This window comes from Nothobranchius furzeri, chromosome 12, assembly GCF_043380555.1.
Source record: "Nothobranchius furzeri strain GRZ-AD chromosome 12, NfurGRZ-RIMD1, whole genome shotgun sequence".
Classification (NCBI taxonomy): Eukaryota; Metazoa; Chordata; class Actinopteri; order Cyprinodontiformes; family Nothobranchiidae; genus Nothobranchius; species Nothobranchius furzeri.
In genome coordinates, this window is record NC_091752.1 from 17,073,207 (window position 1) to 17,087,540 (window position 14,334).

The 14,334-nt window shown below is 41.9% G+C and overlaps 1 protein-coding gene across 19 annotated transcripts in view; it reads right to left on the reverse strand.

Annotated features, from left to right (window-relative positions):
* Positions 1-14,334, reverse strand: part of LOC107375745 (neurexin-1a) — a 462,507-nt gene that overhangs the window by 220,613 nt on the left and 227,560 nt on the right. For all 19 annotated transcript variants that reach the window (XM_070542354.1, XM_070542374.1, XM_070542368.1 and 16 more), the window contains 4 exons: positions 12,136-12,258; positions 11,580-11,961; positions 5,604-5,794; positions 3,685-3,858 (listed from right to left, as the gene is read on the reverse strand). In XM_070542354.1, coding sequence (XP_070398455.1) covers positions 3,685-3,858; positions 5,604-5,794; positions 11,580-11,961; positions 12,136-12,258 — 870 coding nt within the window. The remainder of the gene's footprint in view (positions 1-3,684; positions 3,859-5,603; positions 5,795-11,579; positions 11,962-12,135; positions 12,259-14,334) is intronic.

Below are 14,334 nucleotides of genomic sequence, written 5' to 3' on the forward strand. Positions count from 1 at the left end.
AAGCTGTGTGCTACCAACACTTTCTATAGTGGGGACGGTGTGCTGCTGACTTCCACTCAGGACGTTGTGGATCAGTGGGCAGAATCCTTCAAAGACCTCCTCAATCCCACCGACATGTCTTCCAGTGAGGAAGCAGAGTCTGGGGAATTTGGGTTGGCCACTGTAATCACTGGTGCTGAGGTCACTGAGATGGTTAAAAAGCTCCTCTGTGGCAAGGCTCCAGGGTTGGATGAGATCCGCCCGGAGTTCCTTAAGGCTCTGGATGTTGTGGGGCTATGTTGGCTGACGCGGCTCTGCAATATCGCTTGGACATCAAGGGCAGTCCCACTGGACTGGCAGACCGAGGTGGTGGTCCCCTTATTTAAAAAGGGGGACTGCAAGGTGTGTTCCAACTACAGGGAGATCACACTCCTGAGCCTTCCTGGTAAGGTCTATTCAGGGGTTCTGGAGAGGAGGGTCCGTCGGACTGTTGAACCTCAGATTCAGAAGGAGCAATGTGGTTTTTGTCCTGGCTGTGGAACACTGGACCAGCTCTATACCCTTAAGGGGATCCTGGAGGTTGAGTGGGAATTTGCCCAACCAGTCTACATGTGTTTTGTGTATTTGGAGAAGGCATTTGACCGCGTCCCTCGGGGGGCCCTGTGGGGGGTACTCCGGTAGTATGGGGTACCAGGCCCTCTGATATGGGCTGTTAGGTCCCTGTATGACCGGTGTCAGAGCTTGGTCCGCATTGTCGGCAGTAAGTCCGGCTCATTCCCAGTGAGAGTTGGACTCTGCCAAGGCTGCCTTTTGTCTCCGATTCTGTTCATAACCTTTATGGACAGGATTTCTAGGCACAGCCAAGGTGTGGCGGGCGTCCGTTTTGGTGGCCTGAGGATCAGGTCTACTTTTTTCAGATGATGTGGTCCCGTTGGCTTCATCAGAACGTGATCTTCAGCTTTCGCTGGAGCGGTTCACAGCAGAGTGTGAAGCAGCTGGGATGAGAATCAGCTCCTCTAAATCTGAGACCATGGTCTTGATTCAGAAAAGGGTAGAATGCCTTCTCCGGGTCAGGGATGAGGTCCTGCCCCAAGTGGACGAGTTTAAGTATCTCGGGGTCTTGTTCGCGAGTGAGGGAAAACTGGAGCGTGAGATCGATAGGCGGATTGGTGCTGCATCTGCAGTGATGCTCCATTTACCGGTCGATCTACTTTCCTACCCTCACCTATGGTCATGAGCTTTGGGTAGTGACCGAAAGAACGAGATCGCGAATACAAGCGGCCAAAATGAGTTTTCTCCAAAGAGTGGCTGGGCTCTCCCTTAGAGATAGGGTGAGAAGCTCGGTCATCCGGGAGGGGCTCGGAGTAGACCCGCTGCTCCTCCACATTGAGAGGAGCCAGTTGAGGTGGCTCAGGCATCTGGTCAGGATGCTTCCTGGACGCCTCCCTGGTGAGGTTTTCTGGGCATGTCCAACCGGGAGGAGACCTAAAGGTAGACCCAGGACATGGTGGAGGGACTATGTCTCTCACCTGGCCAGGGAACACCTTTGGATTCCCCGGGAGGAGCTAGCCTAAGTGGCTGGGGAGAGGGAAGTCTGGGCCTCTCGCCTTAGGCTACTGCCTCCGCGACCCGACTCCGGATAAGCGGATTAAAATGGATGAATGGATGGACAGGCAGGCAAGGACAAATAACAATCCATCACTGTCCATACTTAACCAATAACAAACACTGTTGCTTCTATCTAAGGCGGGACCTTCTACAAAGGAAGTCTCAAGTTACAGGGGTGGCTGCTCACTTCCATTGCCAAGCAGACCCTTCCCAACCCCCTACAAACAGCAGGCCGCATACCACAGAGCCAAGAGAGACGAGGGAAGAACTTTGTGGCTTACTTCTACTTCACAACATATGATTAACATGTGATTACTTAAAAAGGAACATTTTAGGCAGTGATACATTAAAAATCTTCAATAATTAATTAAAGGACCCTTATTGTAAAGTGTTACCAAATGTAGTTATGTTCTGTTTAACGAACTGCTTTATAATAAAATTCATCTGGGTTTAATTTGTCTTAATCAAATCTTTTTTATTTAGCTGAAGATGCTTGTAAAGAGAAAATTACAGAAATATAGTTAATCAAATATGTATATTTAATAATAATTTATACTGATTTAAATACGAGGCTAATTAATAGACAAATTTGCATTTCAGTCATTTCAATCCTGATTTTAGCAAAAAATAAATAACTAATCCATGCAGTGTAAGTTGTTTAAACTGAGACTACTATGAGGCATGCACAAGATAAAATCTATTAATGGTATAACCAACACCAAGAATAAAAATGTAACTGAAACAACATTAAACATAAACTCAAAAACACGAGCCCCATGAGTTTTGATACAAGACGGTGATCCTTGTATTTCAATGAGACTCGGGCCATTCCTGATGGCAAGTGGACGAAGAATAAACCGGGCGGTCATCTTGTTAGGAAACGTGTGGAAATTGTGGTGGAAAAAACTAAAAGAAAACTGGAGAGGTGGAGGGCACAGGGACTGCAGATGCAAAACAGGGATTAGGGGTGGGGGGTATCAGACTCCGGATCAAACGAAGCTTTCTACCTTGCAGGTCAGCTTTCATCAATGCAACTTTTGTCAGCAAAATAATAAGAAAGGAAAAGGCAGAGCATACCAGCTGTTAGTAAGAGCAGTGAGACGTCAGAGACGAAGAAACAGAAACACAGACTAGACGGAGGGGAGGATGTTTGTTCTCAGAAAGAGCCAGAGGGGAAACATCAGTCTGTATAATGAAGGCTGGGTTACAGTAAGATGAGCTATGAATGCAGCTTCCTTCCAAAAAAAAAAAAGTAAAGTGAAGTAAAACCATGTTATTTTATCAGACATGCGAGACCGGATGCTCCCTTTTGCTCTTTTAGCAGCAGCGATGCTACTCCATCACCACAGCCCAACAGACAAGCTATAATCACGACAAGCAGCCATTGATTCTGTGTCGCACAAAGTGATATTTACAGCTCACAGCTGCTTAAGGAACTCAACTGGATTACATTTGTAATGCTGAAATATGAAAAAAAAAGACCAGAAGTGCTCAGTGGTGACAGAGTGGATGAATTATTGAAAATTGCTGACTGATGCTGGGGGAAAAAACTGAAAGGAAGAAATCAAATATTGTCTCTGGATGTGGTGCACACATTAGACCGGGGAAATGATATTCATGCGAACAACAAAGGCTTCATATACAATTCAAAAGAAGTGCTTTGGGGCAAAACCTCAGATCCAGTAAGCATAGTGTAAAAAACAGAATAGGAATTGCAACTGGCAGCACAAATATGGCAAAGAGAATAATCAGAATAAAGCCAAGTGGAACAGAAATGATTGCCTGTGGAGGAGTGTTGCCGCTTGATGCTTTTTAACAGGATACTAAAAGACACTCAGGGTGTCAGATCACATGCCACAGGTTACTGATGTGACTTCTTCTTACCCATGGCTCACTGTGTGCAACTGGTTTCATTCTGGAACATGTTTGAGGCTGATTCGGTTGCAACGTAACTGGCGTTTCATTTCAAAGCATCCATAAAAAGTCTTTAAACTTTCACCAAGATTATTTGAAGAGTGAGCAAAAACCCACAGAGAACTAACTTTTTAATGAAAACAGACATATTGGTGTTCTTTTGCAGGATTTAGGACTGCTCACCTTCACAGCCTCTCTCTATCTGCCCCACACAGTCCAGAGCGTCGGACATCAAGTCTGGGAGGCGCCCATTCAGATCCATAGATGCCAGGCAACCTTGAAAACCCTCCTTGGCATGCACCAGTTTGGGCAGCTCCTTATACATCTCCTTAGCCACCCCACCGATGTAAAGGTTCCCTGTGGAGACCATGAAAACAGGACAATGCTGATCCCTAGTGAAAATAACACAAAGTATATATTTGTTTCAAATGAGGTTAAAAAAACAGGCTTAATTTCTTAGACCTTTTAAATTATGTTTTTTTTTTTATAATTACTTATTTTGTATCTAAGTCAGGCATTTCCCAAATGTTTTGTTCATTCTTGTTCCTACTATTAAAGTTCCAGCATTCTTCAAAGGACAGCAATAATTGCACAAATTCAATTCAAGTTTAAAAGAGTTTTACTTTTAAAATGTGAATCTTTCAAAGAAATGTTATCCAAGGTTCTTCTGCACAAATGGGTCTTTCATTGAACTCCCTGCTACACATGCACATCATTAGTTGTGTTAAAAGAGCAGATGAATCCCTGCTCAAGGCTCCCTAAAAGCCGGTACTGAGTGGGATCCAAGCATTCAATACAGCGTTTCTCCTGCTGGTACGCAGTGTTGGGAGTAACGTGGTACAAAAGTAAATAATTACTGTAATGCATTGCTTTTTGCTGTAATATGGTAATGTAAGGCATTACAGGGAAAGAAAATGGTAATATTTACTCGGTACAATTGTCAGTAACGCGGTAATTACAACGCACTTTTAAACCCAGAATCAAGATGCGGGTTTCCTAAAAATTCTAATAGCGGGAAGCCTGAAAAAAGATCCTGTGTCCACATATATGACATCATTTATGGACTCAGCTTTGCGAGTATTCTATGAGCAGAGAGGACGCAGCGGTAATGGCTCAAATACTCCAGCTGCGTCCTGCGCGCGGCCGCTGTTATATTCACAAAATCGCTCCACCAAAACAAAGTCATTTGTTTGCGATCATTTATATCCTCCCATATTCTCTGGTACTTCATGTACTTTTCAGCTGAGTTCATAATCTGTGCCCTGGTGATTTCAACTCATTGCTGCTGGAGCGCAGCACGAAGCTTTTTTATTTATTTTTTTTTTGCGTTCGGTAGATCCCTTTGGCTGATTAGTTAGAAAGTAGGAAATCTAGGAAACAGTTTTTCTGGAAGACGGAGAAAACACGCAGCATGCAGGAAGGTTAGAGAGAGAAAGGGCCAGAAATTATTCACATAAAATCAAGAAAACAAAACAAAGTGCTTGAAAAGAAAAAAGTAGGTAGATTTATCCCCAATACACATTTTTACCAGTGAAAAGCAATAATATACATAAGCATTTAATATTTATGCATGTGATAGAATCAGATCACCCCAGAAGTCAGTCCCACATCCAGGGCCGTATCAAGGCATTTGGGGACCAAGGCAAATGTAGGCTTGGAGCCCCCACCACCCCACTCAGTTAATCTAAGATGGCAGCGTGCTGTGAGTACAGATTGTTTATTAAATGAAAGCAACAACAATCATTTTAAAGCACTGTTATTATATCTGACTGTTTTTAACAGCAATCCTAGCTCAGACACCACATCACTTTCCACATATATGTCATGAGCTCACTGAGCGTCAGATTACCAGATTCATATTGAAGTTGTTTTGGTGAAAGTAACTTCAAGTAATGCAAAAGTAGTGTAATGCCTTACATTTTAAAATCAGTAATATTGTGATGTAATGAATTACTTTAAAATGAGGGTAACGAGTAATAAATAATGCATTACAGTTTTGAAGTAACTTGCCCAACACTGCTGGTACGCCATTTCGATCAGGAACCCACACCACTCAGTTCAAAAGTTCCAATCCTTCAACAAAAAAAAATATGTGCACAAACCTTTTAAGTCCAGGTTTTTAGCTCCTGTGGTTGTCTGTGTTGTGATCTTGGTATCAATCTTGACAGTGTGGAGGTTGTTGGTGTCCCTGGATATGATGACGTTGTGCCACTGGTTGTCGCTTAGAGGTTTGTTCGAATTGCCTTTGATTAGATGGGCTCCGTTCCCCAGGTCTGACACATAGTGAAGGTAACTGGAAGCAGGTATTCACAAGTTAGACCAAACATGGCAACACAAAGTCTTCAAAAGATTCAAGTAAAAAGGGGTGATAGAATTTTGTTATTTCATTGTCCAAATGAATAAGATGATTGAGATAAATTAAACAATTAAATGGGAAAGTTAAAAGACAATAAGACATTTAGTTTGTCTTGATAAAATATAGGAAAATAAGTACATTTTCTTCTCCTTTCTGAAACCTTTAAGTGAGTATCTCTTGTTGCTGCAGCTGTTGGCAACACATCGTCACAAAAAAGGTGAAATGCATTTGAGAATCACACTGAATTAGTGTTTTTCACACCTTTTTGGTGTTTTTGACACCTTTGCACCAGCTTTTCTATGAGGCAAAATCATGTGTGGCATATGATGATTTTCTGAAGAAATTACAATAATTGTACAAATTTTCTTGTTGCAAAAACTCTTTGAATTATGTCTTCAATCAATCAATCAATCAATCAATCAATCAATCAGATCTTATTTATAAAGCGCTTTTCAAGCAAAGTGTGACTCAAAGTGCTTTACAGAATTAAAATGACCCCAAATTCCCATAACAGTTTGAAAACATTAACACACACACACACACACACACACACACACACACACACACACACACACACACACACACACACACACACACACACACACATGCACACGCACACACACACACACACACACACACACACACACACACACACACACACACACACACACACACACACACACATCAGTAAAAATAAATATTCGGCTGAGTCCAGATGAGCCAAGTAACGTATGGCAAGGAACTGCCATCAGAGGAGCCGTCTGCCCCAGCAGCATCAGGTCTTCCATACTAAGTCAGGGCGCTCACCGTGCGTGCGCGTGTATGTGTGTGAGTGTGTGCGCGCCCGTGTGTGCGTGTGGGGGTCTTGTTCTGTGTGAAAACGAAGCGGTACAAGTGATAATGCTGCAGGATTTTCATAATTTATCCTTCTCAGCAGCAGCACTGCAGGTGCTCTCCATGTCCAAAATGTGCGTAAGCCAGGTCCTTAGTCAACTTGAAGTTGCGCACATTTTTCCGCTAAGTTTTCTTTCATAAATCCCAAATTTTGCGTGGAAAGTTGCTTACACAGTTTTCCGACCCCGTTTTGTGCGTAAGCAAGCTTGATAAATGAGCCCCCTGGACAGTAAAGAACAGGGATCCTCCAAAGTAAAAGACAAACAGCCAAAATGAGATAAAATCGTATTAAGCTGGAGCGGATGGACTCCCCACAAAAGGTGGAGAGAGGTGGAGTAGCATTCACCCAGCATTACCTGGAAAAGGTCTGTTAGTAAGATTGGACTGAAACCACATAAGTGGTTAGGGTTAGACCCAGTGTTCCATAGTATGAATAAGGATATTGTTATCAATGGGGTAAAATGCTGATGATGGGTCAAGTAAAAACAAGAGAGCACCCTTGAGTCATCAGTCTTGTTTGTGAATGCACATTATGTGTAACGATTCCAGCATTCCCACCTTCCAGTTCCCACCAGACCATTCCCAAGACTCAAATTCCCAGCATTCCCTGCACTGGAATTCGTCTTTTCACATCATCACACTCATCCTATTTCAGGAAGTCCAGCACAACAATCATCGCTCAGTCTTGCTCCCTGTCCATGGCCTTATCATTCCCGTTTCATGTCGGGTAGAACAGCGCCTAACACGGTAGCGTGTTTTTACTTCAGTTCAGCCTTTTGCTTTCGCAGGGCATTGGCTCAATAGGTCACGCCAAACACCGGGAGCTTGCACGCTCACCTCCTTCACTGGCTTCTTGACTGGCGCGGACAATGATCCACACCGGCCGGTCACATCTTGCTTCGTTCCTGTCTGGTTCCCAGTTCCATGCCGGACCACTCAAGGCTCATACGTCCACCTCATGCAGTTACACCTCAGCAAGCACATCGGCTCAATAGGACACAATGAGCATTCTGGGCGTCCGCGCTCACCTCACTACTCAGCTTCCAAATCACTGTGGCTCATCCAGTCACGCTGGACAATTAGTTTTCATTCGCTTCGGTCACTGCGGCTCAGGTCCACGCCGGACGACCAAGAACTTCCACGTTCACCTCATCCACCTGCATCTGAACAGTATTCCTGTTCATTTATTATGTGGAATGCCGCCACATCCTCCTTTCCCTTCAAGGCTTGTGCCTGTGTTCCTATTGTTAATCAGAAGCATTCCTGTGTTTGGGTCTTGCCACGTGCTACGACCCTCCTCTCTGCTCACTAGGTTGAGCCAAGGTGAGGAGCCTGACATTAAAAGTAAATGCATGTTACTGTTTACATTTTATCAACTGAGTTAAGTGGAACCAGTCGACATGACTTAGGTAAATTGAGCATTTCATTTCTTACAGAGCAGCGTAATGTCGATAAAGGGTCAGTTTTCATACATATTGACCTACACAGTGTCCGGTCATCGACTGATCATCGACTGATATAATTTCATTTTCTCAGCAGATTTTTAACTGTATCTTCTAACACCCAGCACAGATACTTCAGTGCGTGTTGACATTCCATGGGGACAAAATGTCAACCTATGTCTCCAAACAAAACTTTCCTCTGATAAGACTGCAGGATTCCACACTCTGAATAAAAAGTGACCTTTTACAGCTCATATTTAAATAATCATATGGTTGAATGAACCAGATGTTAAATGAAACATTTGAATAATATGTGCCTAAATCAATGAAGTTGAAATGAATATTGTTCTGACAATGATCCATTTAAATATTATGATCAGTACTGTTTGATTTGACAAGTTAATCACTATCTACACTCATACACAAGGTTCATAAGATATAAATTACAGTTACGGTCACCTCTCACATAGGTATGAAGATTCTTTATACATAGCACAACATTTTTGTATCTGATGAAGGTGTGGTTTCTGAGGGATGTTTGGTAAACGTCATCAAACATGTCAGATTCTGATTCGCAGAAATGATAAACTCAAGATTAATAAAACTAGGACGACTTCCCGAGTTATTTAGTTTCCAGCTGATACTCGAGAGTGGCCAATTCAGAAACAGCCTCTTTTGAACCATCTCTTTGACATACGGTCAAAAGCTGTTTGCACGCTGCAAAGCTGACACAGCTCAGACTCTTAAGAGTCCATCCATCTTTATGCAACAACCTTCCTGCCTGTTGTGACCTGGAGACAACCCGAGACCAGACTGGTCGTACTGCGGTTTTTCTACGAACTTCGATGCCTTGGGGTCCACCAGACTTCCTGACATTCCAAATATACAATGGAGGTCTCCTCAGGGTACGTAGACACAACAGATTGCGTCTGATGTTGTTTTATTAATAATCAACTCTCTAGTTTATAGCAGACAACTAATTCTTTTACAACAGGAACTCAGTTTCTTCCAGACGCAAAGGTTCTGATACACATCTACTTTACACTCCATCACCACACATCACATTCCATCACATATCATTATTCATAGCTTGTCATGTAGGCTATTATAATTAGTCTGGACAATTGTAACGTGATGGAGTTGCTATTCCACCGAAGGTTATTTACCCTCTCTCCACACATGCCTCTGACACAGAACTAATCTGCATGAGATATTGCCTCAAGGTCTCATGCATTTGCTTCTAAACTGCTTCTTTCCAGCTCAAGAAAAGAATGAAGAAAAAGACTCTTTCCTTTTAATAAATCAAAGAACTCTATTTTTAATAAAGCTAATCAAACAAAGTGTTAGGCAATAATAAGATGTGACCAATCTGTGAAATCAAAATATTAATTACTTTATTATAATCCTATAGAATATAATAAGTAATATGACTTTAAATGTTTCCACTAGGACTGATCTCACGTAGCGTTAAGACATGACACATTGCTTTACTGATCCAATCAGAATCTGCCAGATCTGACGGAGGCGTGGTTTTGGTGGTGCTTGGTAAATCTGTCATCTTTTCATTCGACCATAAACCAAAACATCTGAAGTATAAAACTATGCCTACGTCATCTTTAACCCCAGTTCAAAGCGTTCAAGAGAAGTTGACGGAGTGGCCAAAACTTTCATCTTCAGCCGAAAGAACCGACGACAAGCTGGATAAACCTGTTGCCGTCCCACCTGCTGCAACGGTTCATTTCAGAATAACAGCTGAACCATCACGACCCCGTTGTGGGTCTTGTTAGATGCCGATAAACTGTCGTGACCCGGAAGTATCTAAAGACTGGTGGTTGGCTGCCGCGGATGTTTCTACAGGCTTCGGCTCCACAAAGGTCAAGCTGGAGCTCTACACCTCCTGATCTAGACGGGGACTTCCGCTAAGGGTACGTAGACCGACAGAATGGTGTCGAATGTGTTTATGAATCTCCTAATCAAAGCTTAGCGCGAAGACATCACCTTCACTTCCCACCAGAACTAATCGTCTTCAGATTTGCTGGTTCTGAGCAACATTCCACACTACACCATTCTCCGTCTCATTCACCTTAGTTACACCATACATTTAGTGTTAAAGTTAGTCTAGTTTTAATTTGTTTGGTAATAAATCTTTAAACTTTTAAACTTGACTCTCTCTTCTGTTGTCTCTGAATTAATATGAAGTGGTTACATAATCCCTGCAATAAAAAGTTCCAATCTTCTGGTTAAACAGTACCCACAGATCCATAAGGTTGATTTCATATTTACTATGGAATCTTATGTCTTATGGCTCATTAAATAACATGTAAATTAAACCATTACAGAATGGCGAGCCAACCAAGTTTATTTTAATTATATACTGGACTGTCTGAATTAATACGAAGTGTGTTATGGTCCCTGAATAAGCAAAGAATCCTAAATTCTTCCGGTTAAACATTCAAAGATCAATCAGCTTGATATTCTATATTTATATAGAATTATCACATCTTATTGGTCATAATTAAACCCCATAATTCACTACATAATAACATTACAGCAGTCATGTTTGACTAATATCTGTATTTCAGGAGTCTCAAATGCTTATTCTTGGCAGTTAACAGAAGAAAAACCCATCCATGCTTTTTTCCCCTCACAGACAATTTATACTTTAAATGCTCATTTAATTAAAGGGCATGAATTAAATGTTTAAGACACTGAAAAGACTAATTTCAGGCATCACCAAAGGTTAATTTATAACGACGTTTCAGCAGTAAAAAGCACCCGTGTGTTTAGGATTCTCTTTCATGTTGGGTATTTTCTGTGGCTTTATGAAGATCAAAAAGCACAGTACTAGCTGACAGCTTTTCTTTTTATAAAGTCAACATTCTGGCATGGAGGTGATAAGAAAACACTCAATTCTCAAGTAGAAAAAAAATTAAGAAAAGTTGACAAATGTATGAGTTGCATTATTAAATTCATAATCCGTTTATATGGAGATTTCTGAATAAACAAGCACCACCTACGAAAGCCAGAAGGTAATTTCATGCAACAAAAAACGTTTTAATGCCAATAAACACTTATTTATTAAATTGTTTGGCATCATGCCTCCCTTCAAATATGTATATTGCTGTTTTTTACACCATAATTGTGAATAATCCCAATTCACCCTAATCCTAACCCAAATGACACAACTTGCAGTGACCAAAGTGCTGCACAAATAAAACTAAATAAAAATAATTATATATAGCAAATTAAATGTAAAATCCACATGAAAAGAAAAAAACACACCAAAGAAGGAAAATTGACATTAATCTGAGATAATAATAATAATAATACAAACTTTACATGCATTATTTTAGTTCCCTAGATTGAAGCAAGGATCATCCACGTACCCCTTGACCAGCTCCACCACGATGAAGTCGTTTCCATCCCCGCTGTTATACAGGATCAGGCCATCGGGGGAGGTGGTTTTAAACTGAAAGAAAAGGTGCATGGAGTAGTAGGCCTGCAGAGTAGTGAGCGTCACATAACTGGAGCGCGACTTGAAGGTGACGGGATCGGCGATGATGTTCTTGAAGCCGATCATGGCATTGAGCTCACAGTAATCAATGTCACCATTTTTGCAGAGGTCTATGTAGGCCATGCCATTGAAGGCGAGGCTCTGGAGGTGGCCGATGAAGTTGGAGGGCACCAGGGACATGAAGCGCTTCTCCGTCACTATGCCTGTCTCTATGTTATGAAACTCCAGCTGGGTGTGGTCACCTGCCATTTGACCTTTGATCCAAAGAAGGGGAGGAGGGAGAGAAAGTGTTATTGGTAGTAGATGAAGATGAGGATATGAAGGGTTCCCCTCCATCTTTTCTATGACTCTGAATGTCTAGAGGAAGTTAAAGTCTGTGGAAGTGAGGAAAAAAAACTTTGTCCATCATTAAGAAGGATGAAGAGTACCTTCTACAGGCTGCAGATCATCTACCGTCAGTTTCAGACCCTTGCCTCTCCTGAACACTCGTACGGTGTGCCACTCGTTATCGTTCAGATTCTGACCCGCAAAAATAGTCTCTGGACCTTTGCCTGTGGGACAGTCCAGACACCGATTAACAGGCGTGGACACACACACACACACACACACACACACACACACACACACACACACACACACACACACACAACAGAAAGGTTTAATAATAGAAGGCATGGACAGAATCAGAGAAAGAAAACAAAAGAAAAAATGAAATTGTTGGACAGAGGCTGGAAACATTAAGGTAAACATAGTTAATGGTCCTTAAAAACACACTGCTCTGAGTTGCATTTGCAGCACCATTAGACATCACGTCTCTAAAGTCGTACCGAACTCCATTTTTCTTCAACCAAAACAGTAATCAGGACGTTATAACAGGATGCATTTTTTTATTCATATATAAATCCTCATAGATGTTTTCTAAAATGGCCATAAAGAAATTACAAGCTTGCATGTTGTCATTTCTTCTGATTCTCAGGCTTTTTCTTACTCTCCACTTGGTGGCAGCAGATAACTACATGAACTAACTAAAGCCTCCAGCCAAAACATGATTCTCCATCTTGTTAACCTGCAACAGAGCGACTCACTATTCCTCTAACACTGACTGCATGAAGAGAAATGGTGATTCAAAAAAACTAAATAAATAAAAATTGAATTCTTGACTAAAAACCAAGCATAAAATGAAAAATGAACAATTCTCAAAATCAGGTACTTAGTCAAAAAAAGATTACAAATACAGAATGTGAATTAAAAAAAAGATATTAATCTATTATCTGTGGTTTGACCCATAAATACTCCATTTAGCTAACAATATAAAGAGCAGCATATTAATATTGTAGAAGGCGCGAGTCTCACTGCTAGTAGGCAGTGATCAGTGGTGATGTCATTCACTATTCCTGGACCATAAAACCATAAAAGAAGTTTCAAAAGTATTCAAAAAAAGGCAAAAATCTACCTTTTTAAAATCCAAATGCAAATTAAAGAAATCTCCAGGATGATCCAACTTTGGCAAAACATCTTTTTATTGCATTTTCCATGTAAAAAAAAAAAAAGATTTGCCTTTATGCTCAGATGTGTCCCTGCTCCGCAGACATAACAAAACAGGGTGAAAAGGGCATGCCACTGTGCCTGTATTAAAATCCCCAAGCTCCAGTTACATCAGCCGTTGTGGGGAGCATCCCAGAATGGTGCCAGGTTCATCCACCTGAACCTATTTATTGCTATTTATGCCCTGCATTTTGACAATCTTCAAAGCTGCAGTGCAATGTGTATGCAAATCTGAGGGTGCCAGAGCACTGGGGCACAGTCAATCTCAGAGGGACGGTTCTGCTTTGTAAGCACCAAACACTGGGGCGGGATTGAAACCAGACGACTGGTGAGGGATTAAGGAGGGGAGATATGAAATAATGGGATGGAGTTGGACTTGCAAGTATGCTTGATCTTTGCCTTCCATCATTTTGTCCTTGTTGCTCTCCAAGGAGAGGAGGGGGGGGGGGGGGGGGGGGGCAATATCATGCAGACATAAATTTCTGTTCAACATCTATGTCTGCATCAGTTAATGTTTCTTTTATTTCAGTTTGGTCCAAACCAGGCTGTCACCAAATGGTCAGGACTAACTTTCGTCTCTGATTTGCTCTTTAATTTGATGCTGGATGTTCTTAATCTTTCATATGGCACACAATTGCAGTGGTATATTTTGGATAACGCATCGTCATCCGAGACCATAGTCTTGAGTCGGAAAAGGGTAGAATGCATTCTTCAGGTCAGGGATGAGGTCCTGCTTCAAGTCGAGGAGTTCAAGTATCTCGGGGTCTTGTTTACGAGTGAGGGAAAGATGGAACGTGAGATCTATAGGGAAATTGGTGCTGCGTCTGCAGTGAAGTGGGTGTTGTACCGGTCTGTTGTGGTGAAGAGGGAGCTGAGCCAGAAGGCAAAGCTCTCGATTTACCGGTCGAGCTACGTTCCAACCCTCATGAGCTTTGGGCAGTGACCAAAAGAATGAGATCGCAGATACAAGCGATAGAAAATAGTTTTGTCTGCTGGGTGGCTGGCCTCTCCCTTAGAGATAGGGTGAGGAGCTTTGTCAACTGGGAGGGGCTCAGAGTAGATCCGCTGCTCCTCCACACTGA